Raw genomic sequence first — 27,731 nt, 5'->3', positions numbered from 1 at the left:
ATATTGGTAGACTGTTCATGCTAAGTGCAGACAAAGGAAGATGCATCAAAAGCATCATGCATCAAAAATGTGGCCTGGTTGATAGTATTCCTGATCTTTCTAAGGCTAGGCTGAACACAGTACAAGATGTTAATCCATGCTTCCTAAAAATAGCTTTCCTCTGGGGGACAGCTAGAGCTTTAGCATGACACTAGAAGATGGTTGCCCTAGCTCAGTCAGCTACACCAGGCACTACCAGTTCACCACAGCGCTATGAAGCAGAGAGCAATCATGGTGCATGCCATGTTTTACCAAGCTTTCTCAGCAAGCTAGCAATGACAAAAAATAGCCTAAAATTAATGGCAGCTGTATATGATTATTCTCAAAGCAAATCAATGTAATGGAAGCAACGTTGACTTTCCAATCAGCTGGATAACTGTCCTTCTCCAGATAAAAGAGTAACTCTTATTGTGGAGTTGTTTAACAAATGCAAAACCAGCAAGCACTTAGTGGCATGAGAAAACTAATAAAGTCTAATGTATCACTGAGTTTTGTTGCATTTGTTTCCACAATCAAAAAAAATGGCATGGTTCAGCACTCTGAAGCCAACCTTCCTAGTACATTGTAACACTGAGCTTCTACTCCCATGGGGTAATCAATAGAGCATGCCTGGTCCACTTTTCAGATGCCATCAATAAAACAACACATGCCAATTGAGAGAGTAACTGCATGATCTTAGACCACACCTGGATTTGTACAAGTCCAATAGAATGCAACCTAGAAACCCAAGCTTGCTTATACAAATGGAAAAATGGAGCAATACCAAGCTGCCTGGTAGCATGCAAAAGATCATTAATAGAGCTGCCAAAGCACCAGCTGTGCTTTTTTCTACTTGTTCTGCTCATGTGACCATAGCAGTATAATTATGGGAGTGGGAGGGAAATAGTCTAAATAGTCCTTTAAACATTCCCCAAATTATAGGCAACATAATCCTCAAGACGAGAAACAAAATGAGTCTTGGGTCTCATTTTCACTGGTAATTGTCTCAGCAGCGAGAACTATAAAGCACATATTGTAGGAAAACTTCCGTAAGTTATAGCACTGTACCTTCTTGTGAATGCCTCATAAGACATAGAAAAGTGCATCCTACTATACAGGATAATTTGCTACACTAATATTATTCAGATAGAGCTGAAGTGAATCATTAATCTACATAGGGTTAACTACTGAAGCAGGAAATCTCATTGTGTCCAACTCCCACTTGCGCTTCTATTTAAAAAATAAATTGTTCAGTTAGAAAGTATTCATGTAAATCAGAATATCAGCAGAGAAAAAAAAATGGTACCACACTACTCTACAGAAGTATTTCCATTTCATTTTCTCAACAGAAAAATTTATTAGCTCTAATGGAGGCTTCTATCAACAATCTGGTGTAAACTCTGTATCCATTTCTTTACTGTAGTTACATTATGCTGCTGATTATTACTGCAGTTCAGTGTCCAAATAAAAACAGTATTCTTTCATCCAGATGAGTGCAGAACTTAGGCAAGGACTTGCTTCCTTACAGGAATAAGGCTAGTATAAATACTGTCACACCATATGACCTTTACCATGACACAGATTTATTTAAGTAGTTATTTAAAAATGCTGATAGGGGTAGTAAAAGCACTACAGACACCCCTTGTGCCAGTGTGAAATCCATCCAGATGAGTCAAGGCTACCTCAGAACACCCTGAGGCTAAAGGGGGTTATTAGCTACAGGGGGGACCCCCTCATTAAGAGAAGTAGGGGAAAGTCTATGCAGAATTCCTTATAGGATGTGTTAAGGGGACTGTATAAATCAATGAGAGTTACAATGGAAACATTTAGGGGAAGGAATAGAGGTAGAGAAAGGGAGGGATCAAGGTGGATCAAGAAGGAACAAGTGTAAAACAGAGGGACAAGGAGATGAAAGGAATCAGTTGAATACAACTACCTGGCTGATCAGCATGTTAATCCTGACCTCAATCGCTAAAATCTATCCTATTTTCTCACTAAATCCTGTTTCTAAACTTCTTCTTTAGGTGTGCTCTTTCTTTTTAATGGGTATGTGTGAATAAGAGTTAACTTCAAGCTCAGCAAGTAGAAGAGATCTAAATACCAGCAACTGGAGTGGGGCTGTAAATCTCCAAGATCTTCAAAATATTATCTATGGCTAGCTACTGAAACATTGCATGCTTTGGATGCATGCACAGATGTATATGCCCCTAGTAGACATTAATCCTGATCAGCTGGAGAGGAAGAAGAAGGTGAAGCAGGCTATGCTGTGTTTGTGTTCATGTGTGTGCTGACAGGGCACTGTGGGCTATTTACGTTGCTCTGTGCAGCTCCGTGTGTTTCACTCTCAGGAGTATGAGCTTTGCCTTGCTACAGTCTGAATGTGGAGACGGATATAGGGAGCCTGAATTTCTAATACCACAGGTGGCCAAGAATCAGAAATCCCAGATATAAACAGATCCTCAATGCAAATGTGTTCCTTGATCATTAACTTCTATATTGATACTCATATAAGGAAACAATTGTTATATATGCAGCACATCACACATCTTAAATACCACATTTGCACTGTTTCTCATTTTGGATTAGCCTCTACTAAATGTTTAAGACATGAAACAGACCAAATCCAACTACTCATGAATTGAAGCAGAGATTGTGTGAGTTTGGAGGAACAGTTCCTTGTGTTCTCAGAGGCCAATTTATGAGGTCAGTAATATTTCAATTCACAGATCCTGTTTTGGATTATTGTTTGGGTCTATTACGTATGAAAGAGAGTAGACAGTTCTAATGCAAGATTTTTTATACAATTGGCTATTTAAGAATAACTAATCTTGTCATTTTAGTCTCACATCCAATTCAGACAGTAAAAAAGCCTTACTTAGAAATGGAAAGGCTTTCCAGATTCCTCAAATGCCTATCCAGCATGTATTTTTTCTATCACTGTCCTGAGAGACAGTGGTCATGATTTCAAATATTCTGCTCAGTTAGAAATTCTGTAATTGAAAATGTTGGAATGGGTGGAAAAAAGAATATGCTTAGAAGGATTCCACTAATATCAGCTTAGAGGGCTGAACATCTCCCACCATGCTGCAGTTTGCCTTTAATGACAATGTTGCTCCTGTTCCTCTGAGCTGCTTCCAACTGAAATGCTGCTACCAGATAGGGAATTTGGGCTGAAAGAAACATACACTTGATTACAATACAGATTTTTTTTTTCCAGTGTTGCAAGTAATTTTAGCAGGGCATCATCTGTCCAGAAAAACTGTAACTACGAAAAGTTGCAGCTACAAATGTCATGCAGATTAAGAGGTCGACAGCACTTCATGGGTAAAACTGAGAAAGGTTTTATCATAGCCAGCCTTGAAAAGCTCTAGGGTGGATGTCTCCAAGCCATTTCAGTTACAAATTAATCTTTCCTAGTTAGGCAAAAATTCACTTTTGTACAATGCTCAGTCCCATTCAGTTAATGACTGCAGAACGTGAGTTTTAAAAAAACTATAAAAATACCCAAACTCAGAATAAGTAACCTGAATAAGCTCGGCTTTCTCCCTTCCACATATGTAACTGCTGGAGAGGCACAAATTCTTTCAAGAACACTTTCTTCTCCATGACAAAAAATACATTGTACTAATATTTCTCAACTTTCGTTCACATTATAAGTAAAAGATGTAAAAAAAAAAAAAAAAAAAAGTGTATTAAGAGTGCAGTTTATACAATGTCAAATCTTAAAGTACTCAGGTTGTCCAGCTCTTGAGGTTCTGAGACACATTAAGCCAAGTGGAAGGAGTCAGAACCTGTAAAGTTTTTGTCAATGTCAACTTGCTAATTTTCTCTGTTGGTTTTCTCCATTACCAACTGTTCAGCTGTTTGTGAAGGCCTCAAAAAGAATAGCTGCTTTCTCTTGACTATTTTTGCTGTACATCATTGGCCTGGTGTATACCAGAATCAAGGGCTGAAGTTAATCTCTTTTGACAATACTTTCAAATAATAGCAGAAAGCAATTTCTCTTTATTTTCTAAAGTTTATCACTTCTTTCCATGGAGAAAGACTATTTTGAGAAAAGAAACAGTGATGAAAATGCCAATATCCAAACCCTTTTTCCTGAAACCTGGCTGAGAGGGGAGGACAGAAATGATTTTTCCTCTGTTTTGGAGCTTAAAACACACAAAAAAATCTTTTTTTTTTTTTTTTTTTCATTTTCTAGATCCAAGAACTGATGCTCAGCCTGGGTCCAATAGCACTGAGAGTACTTAGAGTGAAGTGTTCTTAGTTCCTTCAGCAATGTTTCCATGCAATGTCCTGTCACCAGCTCTCACTTACTTATACCAAATCTACATTTTAATGTGCCTATCACAACAGAAGCACTATTTCAAAACCATCATCAGCTGCAAAACTTATTTTGTCAAGCTTCTTAAGCTTCTTATTTATCATGAAGTACTTAAAGACAACTTCTTCAATATGGATAACAAAATCTTCTCAAGACTGAGAATCCTACGAACCCCTTACTTATTACATGACCGTTCTCCCAGGCCCCACAATTTTCTTTAGAACCAAAACTGCTAATAAAACAAAATCAGAACACAACCTCATATTCATGTCAGAACATATGTGTCACTGGATTCAAAAGAGAATAGCTCTCTTCCTTAAATCCAAAATTAGAAAAGTAGAATGTATATGTACAGTCATTCAGGGAAAATATAAGAAAAGTAACCTCAAAAAGAAAAAGTATAAATTCTCAACACTGTTCAAAATCTTTGTGTATTATGGACAGAAGCTGAAAGGATTTGCTCACTTAGAAATCTTTCTGAATAAGCACAAAGCAATAAATTTATGGCCTGATTCAGTGGTGAGCATAAAAAAATGGTCCAAATAATCCTGTGGATATTTATTTACAGCACTTTGTTTGGTGGGTATTACAATTCGTCTTTCAATACAATAATGGGTTCTTAGCATTTCAGAATGCATTTGAGACAACTCCCTCCATGTACTATTGACTGACTCACTAAAACTTTTATTAAACTTTTATTTTTCACTTTTATTAAGGCTGCAGAAAAATCAGCTTGGGCATCTTCACTAACATTTGTTTGTTGGAACACAGAGAAGCTTCATGCAGCAGCCTCGTCATGAATTATGGCTGGCATAGAGGTGCTGTCTCGACCTTTAACTGAGGAAAAAGATAATTTTATTTTCCTTAGGCTTTTGTCTGAGTGGTATCAATGGGGAAAACTTTATTCTGAGACAAGAAGGGAGCCCTCGGTAACATCTGTTACATATTAGTGTGTACATATTCTCTCCTTCTCAGAAATGGAAATCAAAGTGGAAAGATATGTAAACTAAAGTAAATTTGCTAATAGCATATAAAACAGGTAGTTCTTAAAAATGTTTACTGTAATGTCAAAATATTTACTACTGTTCTGTTTGTTTTCATGATAGCAAATAATTTTTTCTAGGTATGTTTGCTATAAATCCTTACTGGTATATTAACACGCAATTTCTTTTCTTGGTTTTCTTTCTGAGTTTTTCAAATGCTTTCATTATAAGCTGACTTCAAGTTCAATAGTTTTGCTTTAAAAAAATTTAAAAATTAAATACTAATTAACAATGTAAAATAATTAAAAAGTAAAATAATTGAAAAAAATCAGAAAGGTAAATTACACTTTTTTTCATCCTATAGATACCTAGTTAGTTCATTGCCAGCAAATTTTAAAACTAAAGAACTTAAGGGTATTACTAAAATGTTAAGATTCAAGCCTATGGAGGTAATGAAAAAAGAAATAAAAAAATAGTAAGTATTGCAACTAACATACCTGTCTAAAAGTTGGCTGCGGACTTTATTAAAACACAACACCTTATTCCTTTTCCTTTTTTTCATTGATTCAAGAGTCATTCTCATGGTTTTACTTGCATCTCTTTCGGGCTGTCACTTCAATAGTTCCTTTACCACTTAGGTGTAACTGGGTCAGAAAACTGGACTTAGTTTTGAGACAATTTGTTTTGTGAAGTCTCAGATGTTTACATAACTTCAAAACAGAATTATTCATGAGCAAGAAATAGTAAAAACAAATATTGAGGATGACAGCTCTGTGTTGCAGGCGTGGACTGTAGCTCACAGATCAATAACTTTGAGGTTTTAAGATGTTGAAGCCAACACAGAGTGTTGGCTACCCCCTCCCCCAAGCTGGCAATAAAACCACGCACAGGTAAGCCAAATCAGAAAATTCATCTGGCAGAAACCACACCCTAAAAACCAAAACAAGACACAGTCTTCAGGACCAAGATACATCTGGTTTCCTGCATGGCAACACAAATGCTAGTGCCAGAACAGGAAGTACAGAAACATCTCCCTTTCACCAGTGAGGGGCAGAGTGGCAATCAGGGAATTGCAGCGTAATAGATTCAGCAGACTTTGTTTTTTTCAATTTTTTCTCTTTAGAAAAACATTTTTGAAGATGAACAAAACCAACTGTCATCTGTTGGAGAGAAATCCAAGTTTGGACTAAACTTCATTTCTGTTAAACTACTTTCTGGTTTGGGAATAAAGAGAAGTTTTAAGCCTTACCTTTACAAAAGCAGTTCTGAAAACATTTTAAGCCCACAGTTATTGGTAAAAGAGAGAAGGAAAATATTAACTGAACACCTAAACAAAATATTTGCACATTTATAGAAATTTAACACATACAAACCATATGGCACTTCATTTTACTAAACTGGTTCTTATATCCCCACACTAAACAGAATAGTTACCTTCCTGTTCATTCCTTTAGCTGTCCTGATATTTGATATCAGAAGTTACTCACCAAAAAGCTAGCTATATTTTTTCCCAATGGAAAATATATTTGATATTTCAGAGAAGAAAAAATATAACATTAAACCAAATATTGCCCAATGATATGCATATCCCTGTATGACTATGCAGCTAATGTGTAAACGCTATTTTAATATGGTTTTGTTGCTCAACATGTTTTGATTCCTTAGTCACTGTCCAGTCAACTGTTGAAAGTTAAAATAGAAAACCATAGTTTTGTATTAAAAGAAGCAATGTTTTCAAATATCATCTGATTTACCTCTTATTTCACTATGCCTGTAAGATTACCTTCAGTCAATCCCTGAAAAATTAGTTGAACTGGACCTTATTGTAGGGTTCAACTGCATAAACACCCAAACAATGGATTCCTCTTGTAACTTGAAACAAGATAACAGGGAGATTGTTACAGAATCAAATAATTATGTAACAAATTTGAAATGGCCAAGACTCAAATGTTTGGTTATTTCTTCTTTAAGAAAAAAAAAATTAATTTGGCAAGGGTGCAGATTTAGTCACAGGTCTCTGTCACCACTTTGCTGTATGACACCATTCCTGTAATAGGTGTTCTGAGACTGCCTTGGGAAGGGATGGTGATGGCAGTGATTTCAGCATGGAGTCAGAACACGATTTTTTAGACTCCTTCCTCCCTTCTTACAGAAGAAGGGTATGGGACAGGATGAAAAGATAAGCTGAAAGAGCTGGATGCTATCAGAGCTTAGGGAACCTAAAACTGATGAAGTGCATGTGTTTTAGAGAGGAACAGCTACATAGCTTAATCAGTCATTCTTGCTCTTGCAGCTTACAAGGCCCTCTGGAGTGTCTGTTACTTTCTTTTCCTTCAGATATGAATGCCTGGAAAGCATCACCTGGACATTGAACTGATCCTAAACAGTCTCAAGCAATTAAGACATAGTTATAAAATCTAGAAATTTCTGCCAGAATATTAACTCTGGGTCACCTGTGTTCCACACATCTACAATTCACATATAATATTCCAGCATACTTTTAAAAATATGAAGTGCATAGCATAAAAATATGAAGTGCATAAATCCCCATAAACATGCTCCTGGCACAAGTATCTGAGCAGTATCAAGGATATTGCCAATGTCCTTGTTCCCTAGAGTAGTCGGGAATTTATTAGTAAAAGTGTCCTGATGTATGTAGAAATCAGAAACAGATGGGCTGACCACTTCACCTCAAAATGCCAACTGGTTTTCCTGTGAATTTACCAATTTTCTTTACAGATACTCTATTAATCTTTCACATCACTCTGAAATTAAGACCAATTGAGGATTTGGGACTACAGGGAATATGTACATGACTACAGGGAATATGTTCTCCCTGGACGTTTAAGAATTTCTGTTTTGCCAACTCCCTGCTCTGAAATCCTTGAAGAGAAGGCCTATTTTCAGTCCTGATAAACGTTGCCCTAGTGGGACCTGAAGTACCTCTGTTGCACTTGAACCTCCCAGCACCCTTAAGACAGAGCAGGCAGACCTTCCCCAGCCAGCAGGACCAAGAGCTGCAGAACAGCAGACAGCTTCTCTTGGTACCTAGGCCCATCTGTAAACTCCCCCTTCCAAATGCTGATCTACCAAGGTAGCTCAACCTGTCACTCTAACCTCCATTTAAATTCATGTGAGAAACTCCCAGGTAAATCTATATTTTTGACCTCCTACGCACTTGCTGGATGAAAAGCACTGTAAAAAATAATCTCATATTTACAGGTATGAATGGAGTTCAATAATTGTCTTGTGATATGGATGAGACCTTTTATAATGGGTAAAAAGTAGGGAAAAGTGAAGGGTTAAGAGCAAATTATCAAAGATGCTCAGAACCAAATAGTTCCAGTTTTCAACTCATATTTTAAAATGATGGAATAAAAATTTCAAGCATACTTCAATGAATTAGAAACCTAGCCTTCATTATAGATAAAAGCTCTTTGTAAGTACTAAGGCAAAACTCAAATGTTGAGAAAAAAACAAGAAAAAATACTACATTTTTCCCAACAGGACTGATAATATTTGGGCTTGTTCTAACATTAAGTAGATGTTACTTCTAGTTTATTAGCTATTGCTAAATAGTATACATCACTTTATATGGCTTCCCTACACAACAAAGTAAAGGGAAAAAAATCGCTGCCCCACAAGGCCAAGCATTATATAAATGAGGAAACAGTAATTATTTTCCTGATTTTTTCATGAGATTGGGATTGCTAAAAGCATTCCATGTACTATCATAATTACCAGTAATAACATAAGAACTAATGCATTCCTGCAATTTTCAGTCCATTACTTGTGGATTTGTCATTTGTTATTTCTATCTTACAAAAGGAAGTTAAGCATTTTTACACTTAAAGCAACAATTCATCAAAACAAACATAGCAATTACTGAATCTCTTAAAAGCCAAAGGTAAAGAATGGAGTTTCTTTTAAGTGAGGTCACAGACATATCTAGTGACCTTCACCATCCATAGTGACTACTACACAAAACAAAAGCTGAAACAGAAATTTCATATTCTACTGGTTACTTGAACAGTATATAATGCTCTAACTGTGAAATTCCTGGATAAGCAAAAAAGTCCTAATACTTCTCAAGACACAAACAACACTTATTCCTTACTGAGCAATCCAAAAGCCATGCAAATCACAGCAGACCTTTTACTACATTTTGGGGAACAATACTTGTTCTGTTCCTGTATAGGGGTGAGTAAAATCATGTGCATTCCTAACTACATGGGTTACTCAGATCATAAAGGGTGTGCCAGATAGCATTAGTGACACACGGTCTTATCCCATCTCTCTGACATCCACAGAAAACTCAACACTGCTTCCATTCCAGCCAAAAACAAATGAATGGGCTACGAGACGGTATCAGCTTTAGAGCTGCAGAAGGACTGCCAAGTTTCCTTTGAACAGTTAGCAACAGGACATGGGAAATAAACAGCATCAGACTTAATCCTTTTCTCATTTTTAAAAAAACAGTAACAAAAATCCCCCAAACCCATGCTACACACTGCAGCATTCTCAGACTGCTGTCAGCTGGCACATGAAGAAGCCTTTTAAATACATTAGAACAACCAATAATTTTTTTCCAGTATCCTCACTGACCCTTTAGTTGCTAGCTTTTAATACATCAGAAAACTTAAAACTTCCAGAAATTCATAAATTTGCTAATTTCTGATGATAAGCTAAATAATGAAATAGCAGGAGAAAACTCAGGAGTTGTAAAGCCCTAATTTAGAAGACCTGACTTATACGACCACACAACTAAAATTTCTTTAATGCACAGAATCCTACCCTGAAACTTCTGTAAAAGTTTTAGCTCTCCTCTTTGAAAGAGACATGCACATTGAATACTTTTGCAAATATAAGGCCAAAAATGCAGATGTAGGATTGTTTCTGTCAATGAGGGCTCCAAAGCCAGAATGCTAATAACACTTCCAGGATTCAAAGGCTCTTCCAGGTATAAAAATCTCCACTCTCCAGGTACTTCTGTTTCACAGATAGAAGGTACTTACAACTGCATGACTTCCTAAAAATATATTTGAAATAACTTTTTTTTTTAATTTGGCACATTATGTTATAATGAATGGGTCAGTCATATCCATATAAACAACAAAAATTATAGGAGAAACTGGTCATGTCTTCGTATAGGAAAGCAACACAGAGCAAAAATTAAGATAATGCTAGAAATCAAGCCCAGAAACAAAGAAATAGAAGTCTACCTGTTGGAGGTCCAATGTAATGGTCACATAATGATACTCAATTCCATTCTGGATACTAGGGCTTTGCCACCAAGTGTTCTTCCCATCAATTGCATTTGTTATCGGGTGTCGTTCTGTTAGAACAGCAGAAACATAAATAAATTTCAAAACTATTAGAAGATTTAATAATTTTTCAATCTGAAATCCAGATTTTATGACAATTACAGAACTAATAGGGTAGGACTTCAAAAAGAAAAAAGAATAAATTAATTTTTCTTGTAGTCTTGTGCCACAAGTCATGCTTATAATTAAGGGAATGCAGGAGAAGGGAATACAGGTGACCTTGCCCCTGGTAAGTTACAGCTGTGTTAATTACCCAATACAGCCTCACCCTTGATGAGTCACAGCTATAGCCAGTAAAGGTAAGTATGATAAAAGTGTGGGTTAGCTGGTGAGGGGGAATGATGAAGAAGAAGGGTCCTGGGGCAAGAGAATCACTGCTGTGAGGTCAGTCAGGGTCTGCAGTTAAAGCCTGTTATTGGAACCTGCAGTCACAGTCCAGCCAGGTGAAAGCCTGCAGTCAGAGTCTGCAAACTGATACCTGCAGTCAGAGTTTAGCAGGAAATAACCAGCAATCAGAGGCTGCAAGGGAAACCCACAGTAGGAGCTTGCTGCAATCAGAGCCGGTGAATAGCTGGAGTTAGGCTGGCTGAGCTGTACAGAGGAATAAAACAGGACCCTTTTCATGCTGCGATAAACAAGAAGTCTCTGTCTCAGCTCACTTCTACACTTTAACAAGAGAGCTGCTGCAACACTAGAATACTGATCTAATGCTAGTTGTTTAATTTTGGTTATGATCACAAGAAGATAATTCAGAACATCTAATTGCAGAAAGTTGTTCTGATGCTACAGAAAATGCAGGCTTTTAAATCAAGTAAACACTTCCTGCACTCTTCTAAAGTTTCAAGTACTGCAAAGTCATTGAAAGTTGCAACAGAAACAACATATCAGAAACCTGACACATGGTGTATAAGAAAAGCAGAGATTAAAGTAATACAAGCACTGGCATTTCTAAGACATTTCTAAGTGTACATGGAAATAATTCAAAAATCATTATGGAGGAAAATATTCAGAAATCATTACAGAATACGTTCCTCAACTGGAAAATCTAACTTACATACATGCATATAAAGGTTTGTTTGGTTATAATCCATATCAAAGTCCAAGATGCATTATTTTTCAAGTCTATATTTACTCTGCTGCAGTGCCCCAAATGAATCCTATATAAGAAAGATACAAGTTTATTTACAGAATTGCATTTTCCCTGAATTTCAAGATCTACATTATCAAGGTTTGCTCACTAAGTACATTAATGTTATTTAGACTGAGAAAAATCACACTCAATATTTCCAGGTTATTTTTTGTGGTTCTCTCCTGTATGAAACGGAGAACAACAAATCGCAATTTTAAAAGGTGCAAGGAACTATATTTTGAAGTCCCTAATTTTCCAGAGCAAGCCTGTGCATTATAAGGAAAATAACCCAAAGGAAATTCAAATATGCTGTTTCTTGTATGCAAGTTCTGTTTGCAAGAATATGAATTAGTAGAAAAAACCCTACCCCTCTTATTAAGGATGACTTTCTAAAATACCAAGTTTCCTTGGTATAAAACTGGAATATGATTCATGACTGGCTGAGCCTAGAATTGCAAATAATTACTTTATTAACTGATTAATTTACTTATTTTAATGATTACTCAAATCAAGCATCCAGATTGATAGTCTTTGTATCTCTGTTTTTTGCTATATCAACCACCTGTGGAGGACAGGAGTCCAAGCTCATTACGGGAAGCCAGAATGCTTGAACATATTTAAATACACAATTAAAGTGCCTTGTGGGAGTGAGTGAAGGCATAAACCCTCAATATTGAAAATGTCAAAAACATCATTTAAATATTATTCAATTATATTAGGGGGCAGCACCACCTGCAAGTTAGAATTCTGGTACTAAAACTGATAAAGTTCTAGGTAGCTTTGTCTTTATATTGAAGAGAAAAGCAAAGCAACCCTGTGCTTTACATGCTGTCAGTTCCCACAGCTCTGATCGTTTTCTCAAATGTTGGCTTTAAATGAGTGGCAGCAAAAATCAGCTGTAAATCAAATTCAGGGCTTTTCAGTGATTGTGACAGAGGTTGTCTAATTGGAAATTTTGATCTAAGTCTCCTCAGATGAAATTGACATAAAGGTAAATCATCAGAAGGAGGACTGGGAGATGAATCAACAATTAACTGTAATCACCATTATGAAAGTTTAATCATAATTAAGTTGAAAATTGATTAATTGCTGGCATGTTTAGCTGATTTAAAAGGTAAGGGGTGAAAAATACAATATTTGTAAAAAGAACTGAATTGCAAATGCAGTTCAAGGACCAATCTCCCTGATGGACAGCAAGAGGGAGAACTTAGACAGTGAGCCCATCAAACTGTGCACTTTAATTTGGACTCACTTGTGATTAACCAGGGAATTTGTGTTCATTTCCTACTACAGTAATTAAGGGGAAACACTCCAGACTCACACATTCCAGCGGGATCATTTAAAGTCTGGTTATATTACATGGTTCTCCTATTAACAAGCCATCTCTGTTTAAACAGGGCACTTCCATTTGCCAAATGAACATTTAAAGACCTTAAAATGAGATATGATTGTCAAAAAAGACCAGATATTATGAAGCTGGACTGATTCAAGTTTAGAAGACAGTAAGAACTAGAAGGGGAAAGATAGATATAAATCATTCAGATTTTTTTTTTTATATACACACACAGATATGTCTGTGTGTATACATGTATTTTATTGTACACTGTCTGACATCATAGACAAGACAAAGCAATATCTCTGGTTTAGGTTTGCTTTTTTGAAATAAACAAGCTCCATACAGGAAAAAAACTTGGGCAATGTGCATGTGTCTCTAAATTCCCATCTGTAAAATAGGAAAGTCTTTTGCACAGTCTCTCTACCAGTCAGAATGCTTCCAAAAGCTGAATTCTTTGAGTGAAACACATGGCTATAATGTAATTGGATGTGTCTATTGCTAAAGAATCACATGACCTCTCCTCTGAAGGTGGCATTTTCTGCAGTTAAAGAAGACATTGAAACTTTGAAAACAATCTGGAAAAAAATAGGTTGTAACCATCTTCAGAGGAATTGTTTGCACTGGGGCAATAATAAATAGCTTTGCAATTATGAGATGAGGAGCAATTTAGCAGGAAAAGAAAGCACCTGAAGTTTGCAATGGACAACTAACTGTCCTCTCGGTGATGTTTCACCATTAGCAATGGGAAATACCAAAGTAAAACATGTGAACAGGAATATATGATTATTCTGAAGCAAACTTGGATTTCTGTGTAGTGCTAGTAAGAGCTCAGGTGAAGTTTAATAAATATGCAAGCCTCTAGAGAGAAATCAGAAAACTGCAATTCATGCAGTTAGAGTTCTAGAAGATAAAACCTATGAGAACAATGAAAGAAAAGACAGCTTAGCGTAGAAACTAGATAGAGCAATACCCCTCAATTCCCCATCACCCCTCAATTAAGTAAAATACTTTTTTTAAGAAAAAGTGAATAATAAGTCATTCCTTCTATTGACTGAACTTAGGAAATAGGTGGCATGGATTTCTACAATGAGATGCTATTAGAAAAATACTTTGTTTTGAGTGATGCAATGAGTGAGCCACACTAGAAAGTGTGGCCATGGAGGAAGTTTCTAAGGAGAATCCAAACGAGCTTCTGTCTGGAAGTGTACAGCCACAGATAGCTCATCCTGTCTAGAACAACAGACAGATTAAATGTCATCCTTTTTTTTTTTTTTTTTTTTGTTTTAATCCTGTGGTTTTAAGCCCATGCTTAAATGTCATGAGTTATAAATGTATCTGAGCTAAGTTTTATTGGAACATAATTGGAAAAAAAATTATTTTCTTCATGCTTCTGTGTCTGTGCTTCTTCCAGCATTTTATCTATTCCATTAAAAGCTGTCTTAAGTATCCCTACATCTTCTACTATCTACAGTGCCAATATACTCATGAAAGTCTAATAATGTTAAAACTGTTCATGTCTTTCACTGCAAGGTTACATGAAATTAAACTTGTATGACTTGACTAAGAAATTTTCTTAGTTCTAATCTTCCCAACTACCAGAAATAGGCATGTCTGAAGTAGATGATGACAAATTCATATTTGAAAACTGATTTTGCTTCCAGGTAATCTTTAAGAAAGCAGTGTTAGCAAAAATCAATTTTAATATTGAAAACTAAGCATTAACCCAAGCAGTGCTCCATTACTTTATCTTATTTTTTCTGGCTCAGTGAAACTGAATTTACTGGAATTTCAGATATTGCTGAGATTGGCCAAGGTATGCAGGTAAAAGTCAGTTACCTGTTTTTCATTTATGTTTAGTGTATATCAAAAGAATTCAGGCACAGCTGTAGATACTTCATTTTTTAAAATCTGAATTTAGGTGCTCTGCTTCTCAGTACCTGAATCAGAAAGTTCTGCGGGGGGAGTACCCATATCAGATACAGATTTTGAAATACCTTTGGAAGAGATAGTTAACCTGATTTAAAAAGAGACACACGTTTCACAATAACCAGGCTGGTGAACTACTGTTTTGTTTCCTGAGTATCTACACTCATTGGAAAAAAAAATCTTTTAAAAGGAACAAAACAAAAAAGTCACACATACGATGTGGAACTCGGCTCCTTTGATCGCAAATGCGGCACTGAGGGTTCCTTGCAGGCTGTCCAGGTACATGTTCAACAAGTTTGCAGTACATTTCCCGCCCTTTTTCTCCACAGGTAGCATTGGTTGTGATGAGAGCATTACTGGCCAGGTTCAGCACTGCAGGAAACAGTCCTGAAAATAAAACAAAATCATAAACAAAAGCAACACAGATAAACCCAAGGTGAATTTAGCAGAATAATCACAAATTAATCTAACACCTGTTACAACATTAAAATAAAAGCCTTCATTTTCACAGCTATGGAAATATTAAAGAGTAACTCTGGATGTATTTCCAGAATTCAGACATCAGAATAAAGCCATTATACTGATGGGTTTCTCCCAAATCTTCTAAAATTCAAATTGGTACCTTCTGGTTATATCATGAACAACAGCAGGACGCCAAAGGAGAAAGTACAGAGACATACAAAGTATCATAAAAATTTATTTTTCCCTATCAAACCTTGTGTTCCTAGCCAATTGGCCACTGAAACATTGTACAAAATGTACCTATGAAAACTCTTTTATCATTCTTTTCTGCTAACACCTCCATGGAAAAGCTTTTCCTCCACATACTGCAGTACTTGTTTACAAGTACTGTATTACTGTTCTGCTTAGGACTTCATAGGCACCTTTGTCATCAGAGCAGCTGGATAATTCATCCAGCAACATGAATAGCATATGTCATGTTTCCCTTTCCTCAAGAAGAAAATAATATATACAACACCATATCTTTTATGGTAGTGCTGTTGTTATTTTTCCAGATGCACATGCTGAGTGATGTATTATAATTCTCATTCAGCACAGCATTTAAGCATGTCTGAGTGCTCTGCTGAGCCAAATTATATGTAGCAGTAAGCTATAAAGATTATAAACCATATGAAGAACATTCGTTGAGGTGAGTTACTCGCCTTCCCACTAAGTACTGATCAAAACCTTTGAGCCGTAATAAAATTGATCCACGGAGACGACAAACTGATAGCATGTGTTGAATGTATATATTAGTACCCCTCACACTGAATCAACCAATTTCGCATCTTCAAAAGCAAATTTGCCATGGCTACAGGTTAAATCAAAAAAGCCCAAACCAACCAACCAACTAGAAAAAAGGCTGATGTATAGACTCTTGGGATCACTTTTAGATTCATTTTATGACAATTTCAAGTGGCCCAAAACTCAGTCTTTTGCAATTCATTCAACTTCCAGCTCTATTATACTATCATAACCTTAAAATAAGGTTTAAATAAAAACTGAATTGGTCATTATTAAACTCTGATAAAGCTCCCTTTATAATGGCATTTATTTTTGTCCTCCTCAAATGGACAACACTCTTCAACTGACTCCCTTCAGTCCTTTAACACCAGTCTCCTGCTTGTCTCTGCAATTAACATGTGTGCCATTTAATTACCAAGCTTGGTTGGTCATGGTACAGCTGTCCTTTGACATTGTGAGTTAGTGACTCTCATGCTCACTCTAAAACCATATGTAAATATACTGCTTGAGCAAGAGAGCCAACTAGTTACTAACCCATCCAATTTGTGTGATCAATACTTGAGATTTTATTGATCATGTAGCTTGCTCCTTCTGTATAGATTAAAGTTCATTTGCATCACATTTTAAAATCTATACAGTTGTTCTTGTATTTTTATTCACTGCATTCAGTGGCATTTGCTGCCTTCTGTGACAGGGCCACATGGTAAAAATCTGTATAAGCATTAGCTGAGTAGATGAATTAATAGCTGTGGAACATTCTATGTTGACTGGCAGCCTCATTATTCTCTTTTTAGGCTGTACAAAGTTAATAGTGTAGAAGCCAGTAATCATTCAGTATTAACAAAGAGTCTGGCATTTGGTTCAGAGCTAAGTATTTTAAGCCCTCAAAAGTGACTCTTGTACAAAGGACAGAATGATCCTACATGCAAAGAATTGCAGTGCATGGCATCAGGAGAATAAATCCTTCAAAAAAAGAGCTGAAAGATAGCAACCAAAAAGCCTCCAGATTCACACAGCTATAAAAATATTACCTGTTCTATGTCTATCACAAATCACACCGCTGTTCTAAGTTTTAACACAAACTTTAAATGTAAGATACTTAAATAAATGAAGAGTACTTAAGAAACTAGTTTATTAGAACATAACTTCAGCTGTGGGTCACCTCTTTAATGTGCAGAGCAGCTTACAGTCAAGCTACCAAAAGAGCCTTATCCATAATCAGTACAATCTCAGGCAACAAAACAAGTATGGGGTGTTTCACTGAAGAGCCCACGTCAGGTGCTCCACACTGAATTCCCCACAGGCTCGGAGTGCCAGGCAGAGAGCAAAAGATGCACATTACAGCCAGCACTTCACCTTTGCTACTGATTAATTCCTCAGCCCTAGGGTTTTAACAAGTAATAATTAACAACTATATATCTGAAGTTTTGGGGTTTATTTTTTTTTTAATCTTCATTTCCAAGGAGCAGGGGTGGCTGGGCTGAATAGGCCTTAGGAGTCCCTTTCCAACACAAAACATTCTATGATTCTATGTCAGTGATCCTATATACAATACTTCTTTGTACAGCCCAAAAGAAGGCTTTGCTCTGAAAGAATATTTGATGTGCAAGCCTAATAGAATGGAAAAAGCAATATTATTCATATTGATTTCTATGAGTTCCATATAGATATACATTTTTTCACAACAGAGCCATGACATTCTAGCAATACAGAAGATGAAACAATTATCTTGAAACTTTTAGCTAGGCCTTTTCAGTATGAAATAAAAATGTGTATGTTTATGATGCTAATATATCTGGTCAGATTTTCTGAGATTCACATCTTAGAAATTCATCTTCCAGTCATAAATCCCCAGGAAAAAAGGCAAGAGAGCTCTAGATAGTACCATTAATTCTTTTTTGCCTTGTTTTTCACTACAATAATCATACACAACAAATATTTAAAAACTGATGTACTAGCTTTGCATATCTTCCATTCAATTTCCCAATTTTAAAGTTTGTTGTTATCAATCCCACCTTGAATTGGGCATACTCCCATCAAACACTTCCAAAAATATGACCGGCTAAAACTACAAAGAGTTCTTCTTTCTTTACTGCCAAATGCCTTTTCAAACCTGTGCTCCAGTGCAAAGACTGGATAAAAAGCCTCTGAGCCACAAACACATCATCTCTAGTCTGTGTAGCTCAAGTGCAAGCACAAAAATTCAACTGCCTTCAACTGCCAGATACATCAATTTTTATGTCCTTTGTGTCAATGGCACGAATCATATGAGCATTAATCTCTATCTGTTAAAAAATAACAAAATTCTAGCAATTGTGTGAAGGTAATAGGAAGAAAAGATTGGCTTTTAATTAGGTAGTGGTTTTAGCAAATTGGGTTCATGTTCTGGTTTTCAAAGGACTGCTGCTGTGTGAAGAGAAAGAGTATCAGATTCTCCCCTGTGAAATGGGCATAGTCATCTCTCTGCTTTAGCACTTTAGTTTTTAAGCATGGAACATATTCCATGAAGATTTTAGTGCATGGAAACCAAATAGAAAGTTTGTTTAGTGTTGACAGGTGAATAAAGTATGAAAGGCAAATAACACAGAAATTAATCAAATTATTTAAAGGGGTGTACAATCCACAGGTAATCAAGCATGCTGCTCAAGTCACTAGAGAATTAATGATGATAAGTTTAGCATGCATTTTCAACAGAAACACTTCTAGAAAAAAATTGTAAAAAGGAAAAGCAGTAAATCAGCAGGATTTTCTTGCCTGTAAACCCCCATGTATTCAAGTTCTACACGGCCACTGTTCTAGTCAAATAGGTGTGGTATCAAGGTACTAACAACATTGTCTTTTTTTTTTTTTTTTTTTTTACAATGGGTCCTGGATCAAAGCACATTTAGATACCTATCTTAAGATAAAAATAGTGGCTGCTTGGGATCTGTGGGTTTTTTTACAGACACCTCAAAAGCCATCTTTTATTAATACTGAAATTCTCTGGAGACACTGGCAAGCATGTCAATGATTCACTGAGTTCAACACATTTAGACTAGCAAACAGACTTTTACAAGATTCCACAAAGGTCATTAAAGGAAGTAAACCGTCGTAACACATGAAGGAATGACCTCTCATGAGCTCAGAATTAAAAACTGGAGAATAGCAGTGGAAAACCATAGCAATCTTTGGTGAATCCTAATCTGTTCCAATAGCAACATAAGAAACTTAGAAAAGGAGACTAAAATTAAGATGACTGCTTCTTGATGATAAAAATTATTCAGGAAAATTAAAATAAGAATAGATCATAGAGTGGTAGAAGAATTCCACAGAATGGTTTGTCTAGGCAATAAAATGGCATATGAAATCAAAGAATGAAAATTAATACACAGGGGGAAAATATGATTGCTTCTCCACTAGCTGTTATCAGTCCTGAAAGAGTTATTATTGATATTTCAATGAAAATATTAGCTCAAGGAATAGAAACAAAATGTCATTACAATATTGCATAGATCCATCTATACTGACAACTCAGATATTGTAGAGTATCCCTTACCCCCCATCTCCAAAAGGATATGGTAGAGCTAAGAAAATGAAGAAAAGTGACAAGATCAGAGCTGTGGAACAGCTTCCGAATGTGGATACGAATAGGCTATGAATTTTCTACTGGAAAACAAACAGATTGGGAGATGTATAAAATGATGTAACTGCATGCAAAATCATAAATGGCTTTAGTAAGCAAATCTTTGGAGTGAATGGGGTAAGTTTAGTTATTCCTCTGCCACTCTACCACAAATTGAAGGTGCTGAGTCATCTTATCAGACTGATTGGGACATTCCTGTTTATTAATTGAACTGCTTTTCAGCATGACAGCAATTAAATTCTAGAATAGATGAATAAGTTATATAATATTTTTATTCCAAATGCAAAAATGGATTAAGAACCAATTAGATTAATACACGGAATGAGAGTTCATCCAGAGTTGATGAATGGCTTGTGTTCAGTTGCCAGTTCAGAACCTCCCTAAATCAGTAGCTGATTCAGGGTTTTACCCACAGAGGCATCCCTATACTCCTTCACATTTTTCCTCAATATTGCTGCTGATAGGTATCCACAGTTTTTTTTTCTTACTAAGGCTGGTAGCATATACATCCCAACATCAAGGTGCATCCAAAATGGAAGAGAAAATATAATCTTAATTTTGTGTGGTACTGCTAATGAAACTGTAATACTTTTGCCCAGATTCAATTATTTTACCAGCCATTGTCCCCTGTACTACTTCCCATTATGACATTGCACCCAAAGAGGTTACCTCAATGGTTACTTATTCTATAAAATAGATCTTGTTCTATAGATCCTCTATAGAACATTCTCTCAAGCCTGGAAATTTCCTTGCAGTTTTGTGCAAAGAAGTATTACCTAATTCATTTTCTTATGTTTTCCTTATTTTCACTGCATAAAGGAAAATAACAGCCCAGCTTCATGTCTTTTCTTTTATCTGCTTTTCATGAGTTCCCACCAATCTTCAGCTCATATAAGCTCCATGAGTACCCATGGAATAAAACTTACCAATCTGATGTCTGGCACCCTGCCCTGTTTTGTCATGCCCTGTTTCCCTGCCAAATTGACCTATTTTCCATATGCTTTATTGCAATAGTGGAGATAAGCAGAAGCAGATGAGCTACACAAGTAGCAGGTACAAGACATTTTCATAAAGCCTGTCAGCTGCTGAATTCAGTCTCATTCTCACTCCCTTCTGAAACAACACTGTTTGATTGACCTGCAGAGACCACTGAGTTGATTTCCCTAGCTGAGAGGGGACAGAGGGATTCTAGAGGGAAATCGAAGATATTAACTGCATCTCCAGCTGCCAAATGGTGATTACAGGTTCATTATGAAGTGGGGATAGTCACTGGGGTAACCTACTTTTAAAATGTGTCAAGAAGCAGCTATAGCAAAGGAGGGGTACAGGAAACATATGAATGTAAACAAAATAATTACCTTGCACATTAGTGTTCCTACTGTTCACCAGTTTTGACACATTTCCCTTCCCTTCATATAACTCATAGAGAATTGTAAATTTTGTTTCAATCATATCACCATCCCACACCTACAGAGCAACTGGTGGGGCAAGTCTCACTGGAATTACACTCCAGCACTACAATGGAAGAACAAGCAAGGAACCAAGACCAAGATTATAATCTCTGTTAGACTTCACTACTGCATAGAGGAAAGAGCAGACATCTTAAATGAGAAAGAAGGAACCACCACAGGTGGTTGATAGGAGTTGGAAGACACCAGCAGAGTTCTTTGCATGGAGATGAAGGAAGGAACACACTGAATGGGGCAGACTGGAAGAGAGAAGAAAATTGAAAGACCACTGTAAAGATACTCATAAAGCCTGTAACGCTCTTTTTTTTACAGAAGACTATTGGCACACTGAAATTTGCATTCAGTATTATCTAATGTCTATATTGTGGTTTGATTACACAACAATAAGAACAGCATCTCACTTTATTGATGGTATTTTTTTTAAATTAATATAAATAATTGCAGTGCCTCCACATACAAACAAAATGTTAACTTTAAAAAGCGAGTATTGATTTTTAATAGATTTGCTAAGTACTTCCAAGACAGAAGACAAACTTCAGTTTACCAACTCTGGGATTTCTTTGTGTCTTATTAAAGCAGTGGAACAGAGAAAATGTTTTTCTCCTTCAAAGAAAGCTCTGTTAAGACCTGCATATTCCTCTTCTCTCTTCTAAACAGACCAGTATTTGGCACTGCATACTTCCTTCAATCTTCTCAAAATATCCCCTTCAAAGAAGCAAATAAAACAGCCTGCCTAAATATGTCTAACTTTTCAAGCCAATCTTCCTAGTCTATAGAGCACTTTGAAATGTTCATGCAGTCAAGCAGAGCTGTTTGCCACTGAATTTGTACTAAAAAGACAAAAGAGAATATGTCAATTTCCGATGTTCTAAGAAGTGTCACTGGAAAAAGAGAGACTTGTCTGCTGCAGCGCAGAGCTATGCTAGGCTGTGGGAACACAGTGGGGAGAAAAAACTGGGACAAAACAAAACAAAATGTTGCAGTACTGAATTGCTTCCAGCTGTGCACGACAGGGAGTAACTTAATACACTCTATCCACAATGCAGATGAATACTTTTATACAACTAGAAATAAACCCAATTTGAAGAAATAGCTGTCCAGACACAACAGAGCATACAGACTGAAAAAAAAATTGACACTAGGATCATTTGTCCAGAGGAAAACAAAATGGAAAACAAATGTTACAGTACCCATTTATGTCAGTTGCCCCAAATCACTGTGCATTACAGTACTGTTCAGCAGTCAGCCTTTCTTCCTTCCAAAGGACGTGGAATAGCTCTTGACGTTTGGTGGTAAAGACAGCTTGCTTTTAGTTAGAGATGATTTTCTCTATTCATTCTAAGCAACATTACATACACCCTCCTGCATATTTATCTTCAACACAAAATACGGAGTATGAAACAATAACCTGAAGACACTTAATAGGAAATCTAATTATAATCCTTACATAGTAACAGACACATTTGAAAGAGGGTATATTGATAATCCAGTAATATTACTTTGCCTCTCCACAGCTCACAGCATTGAAAATTTGTAGGGTCTTTGCTGATTTTAACAGCAGAACTCTGTCAGTTTTACAGATTGGAGACTGAGTGAAAAAATCGCTACTGGCTTACCCCAATAGTCTATTGTACTAAATATATAAGCATCCTCCTTGCTTTGTAATGAATTTCCTTTTTTTTCCCAGAGCTGTCACAAAAGGTTGTTTTGCAAAGGAGAACAGGAAAAACACAGGTGAATATGAAATCCTGTCTTCTTGACATCCGTGGCACAACTCCCACTGAATCAAAAATCCAAAGCACAAAGACTTAATGGACATCTCATTTTCAAAGCTATTTACATGCCCAGCCTGAGTCAGACACCCACTGATTTTCAAATGTATTCCGTCTGTATTCTGGTAAAATTTTTGAAGGGTAGAATCCCAGTTGTACAAATACCTTATCTGCAGAAAGGGTACACTTGCATGAAGGAGCAAGCAGCAGTGCACTCTTTACAGTTATTTCCTTCTATTTTTTAACCCTATGATCTTCATTAAAACCTTTGCAATGCAGTAGTATGGTCCTGGGCAGCCAAGCAGGCCTAACAAGAAAAAGTATAACAACCCCCGAGAGACAGCAGTGCTCTGCAAACAGGAATTCTCGCAAATCACGTCTTCTGTTCTTAGACAGCGAACAACAATTTACAATTTTGCCCAACTGCAGGACAAGGCTAAAAATGTCCAATTTTTTTCCATCCCCACGACTGAATACCAGGGTCTCCATACTAAGACAACACATACTCATGCACTTCTCTCATTTGCTAACAGAGGGTGAAGACACAGACCTGTATGATTTGTCTATCCCATCACTGAAGGAAACAAGAAAAAAAACTAGCATAAAAAGGGGGAAAAAATAAATTTTTTTTAAAAAATCCATATTTCTCAAAGGTAGGATTGAGCCTGAGAAAATCAGAGCCTCCAGATGCAATTTACTGATGACTTTTGTCGTAACTAATTTTTTGCTCCATGAAAAAAACTATGCATTGTCTTGGACACTAAAGAATATGAAGACTATGACTATTTTTGCAATAATTTCAAATCAATGTCCATTGAAGCCACACAGAAAAGTCAGAATTAGTTACTCTGCTCTTGAGTCTCCAACACTGTCAGCTTAAACAGAAATACTGAGATGCATATTGTGTTCTTGTACGAGAGGCAACAAAAGGCATGTTACAGGGGCTAATAAAAGTCCTCCATATATTCCCTATCATCTAACGGACAAAAAATCCAAACTGAGTCTAACGTTATGAAACCAAAGAGCAAATGGAAAAACTGATCCTACCATATCTAAGAGATTTTGTGCACTTACATTCACCCTGATGATTCAGATTAAAATAGCTTGAAGTGTTTCAACTGATGAGCTTGAATAAACATGAAGTTCAATTTTCATTCTTTGAACTGATTTACTTCTCACTGTTCTGCTGTAATGCTTTACAAACACATACTGATAAGGATTATAAATTTCCAACATATTCCGGTAAAATGCGAGATCACCAATTAGCAATTTCTATGACGAGTTCTCAGGAACAGATTTCAGAGGATTAGAGAATCACTGAGCCTGAAAGGGACCTCATATCTAGCCCAAACCCGTGCTCAGGTAGGGTCATGGGAGCAGCTGGCCCAGGACTGTGGAGCTGAGTTTTTAATAACCCTAAGATGCAAGCTCCACAGCCCCTCTGGGCAATATATTCCATTATTTTACCACATATACAGTAAAAGAAGTGGTTTTTCCCTTTTAAATGGAATTTCCTGTATACTGATTTGTGTCCATTATCTTTTGTCCTGTCACTGGGTACCACTGAAAAAAAGTTTGGATATATCTTCCGTACCACGCCCCGACACATATTGATACACACTTTGATAAAATCTTCTTGACACATCTCAAAACTAAGCAACCCTGGCCCTCTCAGCCTCTACTTACAGGACAGATACTCCATTTCCAATCATCTTCCCAGCAATTTCCTGGACTTGCTCCAATATGTCTATGTCTTTCTTGTACTGAGGAGTCCATGACAGGACTCAGTTCTTCAGGTGAACTCTCATCACTGCTGAGCTGACAGGGAATGATCACCTCCCTCAATCTGCTGAGGACATTCTAACTAATGTACCCCATTTGCTTTTTTTGCCACATTGCTGGCTCACATTCAGCTTGTCCACCATGACACCCAGGTCCTCCTCTGCAAAGCTGTTTTCCAGACATTTGGCCCCAACTTGTACCGTGCATGGGGTTGTTCCTCCCCACATGCCAGACTTTGCACTTCCTTTTGCTGAACCTTGTAAGGTCTCTCTTCTCCAGCCTGCCAATGCCCAGCCTTCTGTGGCATATCAATCAGTCATTCCAATTCTGTATCATCTGCAAACCTCCCAAGGACGCACTCTGTCCCATCCTCCAGGTCATTAATGAAGATGTTACACAGTATTGGCCCCTGTAGTGACTGCTAGTACCTGCCTAGTGATCATTTATGACCTGCCTCCAGATGGACTTTGTGCTGCTGATACAACCATTCAGACCCACTCATTCAGTTTTTAATCTACCTTGCTGTCCACTTATCTGACCTGTATTTAATCAGCTTTTCTTTGAGGATGTTACTGAGACAGCATCTAAAGCCTTAATAAAGCTAAGATAAATAACATCCACTCTTCTCCTTTCTTCCACTAAGTCCGCTACCTCATCATAGAAGTCTATCAGGTTGGCTAATCACAAACTGTCCTCCAAAAATCCATGTGGTCCTAAAACCATCATTTTAGCTCCATGTACCCTTCACACTGACCATTTTACGTGTATGTGTTACTTAAACCCAAGCTACACAACACCCTATTAAAATGAGAACTAGTTTGCCTTTCTCAGATTATGCTGTAAGGCCAAACACCTTTGATCTGTTCTATTTCAATGCATGTAAAACGAAATTAGCAAGATCAAGGCCTTCAGTGATTACAGTATCAAGGCAGAATGCAAAATATATTTTTCACATCTTATACTCCCAGCTTCTCATAGAAAAGAACAGGTTGCCTGTTTCTCTTCCATACAGACAGTATTCTGAGGCATGAATTAGCTGAATAACTGAGAAATACTGCAAATAACAAAAAATAGCACAGTAAATTGAAAAATTAAATTATATATTTGTGTAGTAATACTACCACTATGCATTGAATCAAGAAATGTCCCGTTACATATGAAAATATGAAAATATTGTGAACACTCTTCGTCAGTTTTACAGTATTCTTTTGTCTCTAGTTCTTGTGTGTCACCTAATTTGTTCACCAGAGACTTGGCTCCAAAAGGGCTCCTAAATACATGTAAGAGCTGTAGTATTGCATGCATGTATTTGTAAATTATATCTATGTAATATATACAGATATGATAATACAATAGACTGTATTTGTAGCCACAGTAGTAAATGTAAAATTCTTCCTCGTTCATGAAGAGAACAGAATATGTGCATGATTTCAATATATTTTTACTATACATTTTGTCAGAAAGAATATTTAATATTAATTACTTTCTCCATGAGAAAAACAGATAGGTAATTTCCCTGCCTCCATATATTTTGTCCCCTTACTTGAACTGTGACTGAATGGGAAGATCAAATGAGATCTGAGCAGATGGCTGTCAGCAAACCAGTGACAACATACCACGGTTTAGAATTAGACAGAAAATGTGCAACCTGCTATATAATTTCTGCTTGTAACTGCCAAATACATCTGGCTCAGAATATATGCCAGCCTGAACATCCCTACACATACTTACTTTATCATTTGTGAAACTTGAATTATATCAGTATCTCTTAATACTTCTCTGTTTTTGAAACCGACATGCAGAATAACAAGGCAGAGGCAAGAGGTCTGCAGTGCAGAGCTGCTCCCCAAAAAGTGGGAGAGCCTGTTTATGTCTTTGATTTTTATACATTTGTGAGTCTGGTTGTGGATTGGCTTCTGGGGATACTACTCCTTCACCCCACTGGCCAGACCAGCTGTCAACCAACAGTATTTTCAGGCTAGAAATATGTAAACAAAAGACAGTGAACAAAAAGTTTGTTTATGTTCCAAGGCATGAGAACCTGAAGAAACTGCTCCTAATATTGTGCTGAAACTAAAGAACTGACTCCATCTTATGTACAATGCAGAAGGCTTAGAAAAACTCAGAAAAACCAGGGCAACATCTGTTAATGCTGTGTCTATCTGTATTGGTGGAAACCCTCCTTTTCTTCTTTATAAAAGTAGTCTCAGAGCCACCATAGGTGCCACATCTTTACATTCCATTAACATCAGTCAGAACTGCATGCAGATGAATCCCTGTACATTGCTTTAAAAATGCAGGGGATTATACATCAAGGAAAGAAATTCTTCAGGTCTTCCAATAGGATTTTAACAAGTTTCAGTGGTACTACTGTCACTAATATGACATTTATTTGCATAATTAAAGGTTTTAGCAATGGACTCTCAGCTGGAAACAGTTTCTTTTTCAGAAGTATGAATCAAATGCACATCTCTTGGGTTTTTATTTGGCCGTTCTCACTGTTTGGAAAGTTAGCAAAATGCCCCCCTCTCCTCACAGTTTCCATGTTCCCCAAATTTATGCATAGCAACAGCTTTTTATGCAGATTTTTCTGATTAATAGAAGTTGCTTCCAATCATTCAGGCAAGAGACTGTTCCATTCATGGAGACCTTTGACACTTTTTGATTCTGCAAGAACTGTCCCCTGAAACACACAGTTCCACATTATACAATGAGACTTCTAGCAATAGTATTGACAAGGCACAGATGATTAGCATCCACACAAAAAATACATTTGAAATGTTAAGGTCTTTGCAGACTCA

General features: G+C 36.7%; 1 protein-coding gene across 1 annotated transcript in view; it reads right to left on the bottom strand.

Moving 5' to 3' along the window:
- LAMA2 (laminin subunit alpha 2) overlaps positions 1 to 27,731 on the bottom strand; it is a 337,526-nt gene that overhangs the window by 240,442 nt on the left and 69,353 nt on the right. The window contains exons 2-3 of the mRNA XM_063389975.1: positions 15,257 to 15,427; positions 10,548 to 10,660 (exon numbers count right to left, since the gene is read on the bottom strand). Coding sequence (XP_063246045.1) covers positions 10,548 to 10,660; positions 15,257 to 15,427 — 284 coding nt within the window. The remainder of the gene's footprint in view (positions 1 to 10,547; positions 10,661 to 15,256; positions 15,428 to 27,731) is intronic.

The sequence above is a fragment of the Prinia subflava genome, chromosome 2 (genome assembly GCF_021018805.1).
Source record: "Prinia subflava isolate CZ2003 ecotype Zambia chromosome 2, Cam_Psub_1.2, whole genome shotgun sequence".
NCBI classification, from domain to species: Eukaryota; Metazoa; Chordata; class Aves; order Passeriformes; family Cisticolidae; genus Prinia; species Prinia subflava.
Note: the sequence above shows the minus strand (reverse complement) of the source record. Positions and strands in the feature narration are given on the sequence as shown.